We start from the raw sequence: 1,321 nt of genomic DNA, 5'->3' as shown, positions 1-1,321 counted from the left end.
CTTCCCGGACCGGGGCACGAACCCGTGTCCCCTGCATCGGCAGGCGGACTCCCAACCACTGCGCCACCAGGGAAGCCCGTAAATCCATTCTTGAGAACCTAAGGCCAACTGCGGCCCATAAGCCACGTCCAGCCCGCCGCCTGTCTTTGTAAATAAACTTTTATTAGAACACAACTGCACCCATTTCTTGATAAACTGTGCTCCCCTCATGAAGAATTTAAACATCCCCCTAGGCTTGTTCATCCTCCTCTGTTTACAGTTTGGGAAGCGACTGTGGATGAGAAACTACCTTGTCAGCGGGTCACCTGGATGGTGGCCGCAGGTGCCACCGTGGCCCACTCGCTGACCCTCTCTCATGTGGCCCTTCCATTTCTGAGAGCAAAGCAGGCCTCTCACCCACCCACCCATGGAGAGCATCTCCAAGGACTTGTTTGTCCCCGAACCATTTCGGGGCATCTTCAGGGGAGGTGCCGCTGGGTGGCTCTCACCCCGGGAGGCTCAGCTGTGACATGGCCACAGGCTGCCTGGCTGGCCCGGGAGGCTCAGCTGTGACATGGCCACAGGCTGCCTGGCTGGCCCTGGGTCCTGCTTTAACCACATTCATTTGTCCTTAACCATTTCAACTGCCTGCTTCTGAACCCGGTCCATTTCCAGGGGCCCTTAAGTCAACAGCACGTGGATTTAAAACCACCACCCAAAGAGCAGCGGTTACACGTCTCAGGGGCTGGTCAGACGTGTGACGTACTACGTGTGAAATAGTGGCCAGGGCCACAGCCACGCGGTCCTGAGCGTGGCCGACCTGTCTGCCCCGAGTCACGAGGAGAGGGCAGTTCCCGCCCAGGGCTGCAGGTCGACTTTCCCTCACCGCGCCCCCCACTGCCGGCTCAGACCCCCCTGGAGTCTCCCCCGTTTTCTGTCTTCCAGCATCTCCCCCCTCCGCTGCCCAGCAAGACCCCGCCGCCGCCGCCGCCCAAGACGACGCGCAAGCAGACCTCAGTGGACTCCGGGATCGTGCAGTGAACGCGCAGCGCCCGCCGGAGAGCCAGCTGGTATCCTTCCTCCCCGACCGCGTCTTCTCCCACGTCTGGCGTTTACCTCATTGGGCCTGTGATGTCTGATGTTTAGTGCAATTGCTTTTCCTTAACAGGAGTTCGTCTCCAGCCACTGAGTGAGAGGGCTTTAGCACTGGGGAGCGAGGTGGATAGGGGCCTGGGACGTGCTTTTATGTTTATCAAAGTCGGAGGCTTCTGAGTGTGTCCGTCTTGAGAGAGCCTAAGTCTTGCCCAGAAGTCCTTTTTTTTGTGCCAAATGACACATTAGC

The 1,321-nt window shown here is 58.7% G+C and overlaps 1 protein-coding gene across 1 annotated transcript in view; it reads left to right on the top strand.

Moving 5' to 3' along the window:
- DOCK1 (dedicator of cytokinesis 1) overlaps positions 1 to 1,020 on the top strand; it is a 475,984-nt gene extending 474,964 nt beyond the window's left edge. Inside the window, exon 52 of the mRNA XM_007451187.1 lies at positions 925 to 1,020. Coding sequence (XP_007451249.1) covers positions 925 to 1,020 — 96 coding nt within the window. The remainder of the gene's footprint in view (positions 1 to 924) is intronic.
- Positions 1,021 to 1,321: the final 301 nt, after the last annotated feature.

Source organism: Lipotes vexillifer, unplaced genomic scaffold, assembly GCF_000442215.2.
Source record: "Lipotes vexillifer unplaced genomic scaffold, Lipotes_vexillifer_v1.1 scaffold248, whole genome shotgun sequence".
NCBI lineage: Eukaryota > Metazoa > Chordata > Mammalia > Artiodactyla > Lipotidae > Lipotes > Lipotes vexillifer.
Note: the sequence above shows the minus strand (reverse complement) of the source record. Positions and strands in the feature narration are given on the sequence as shown.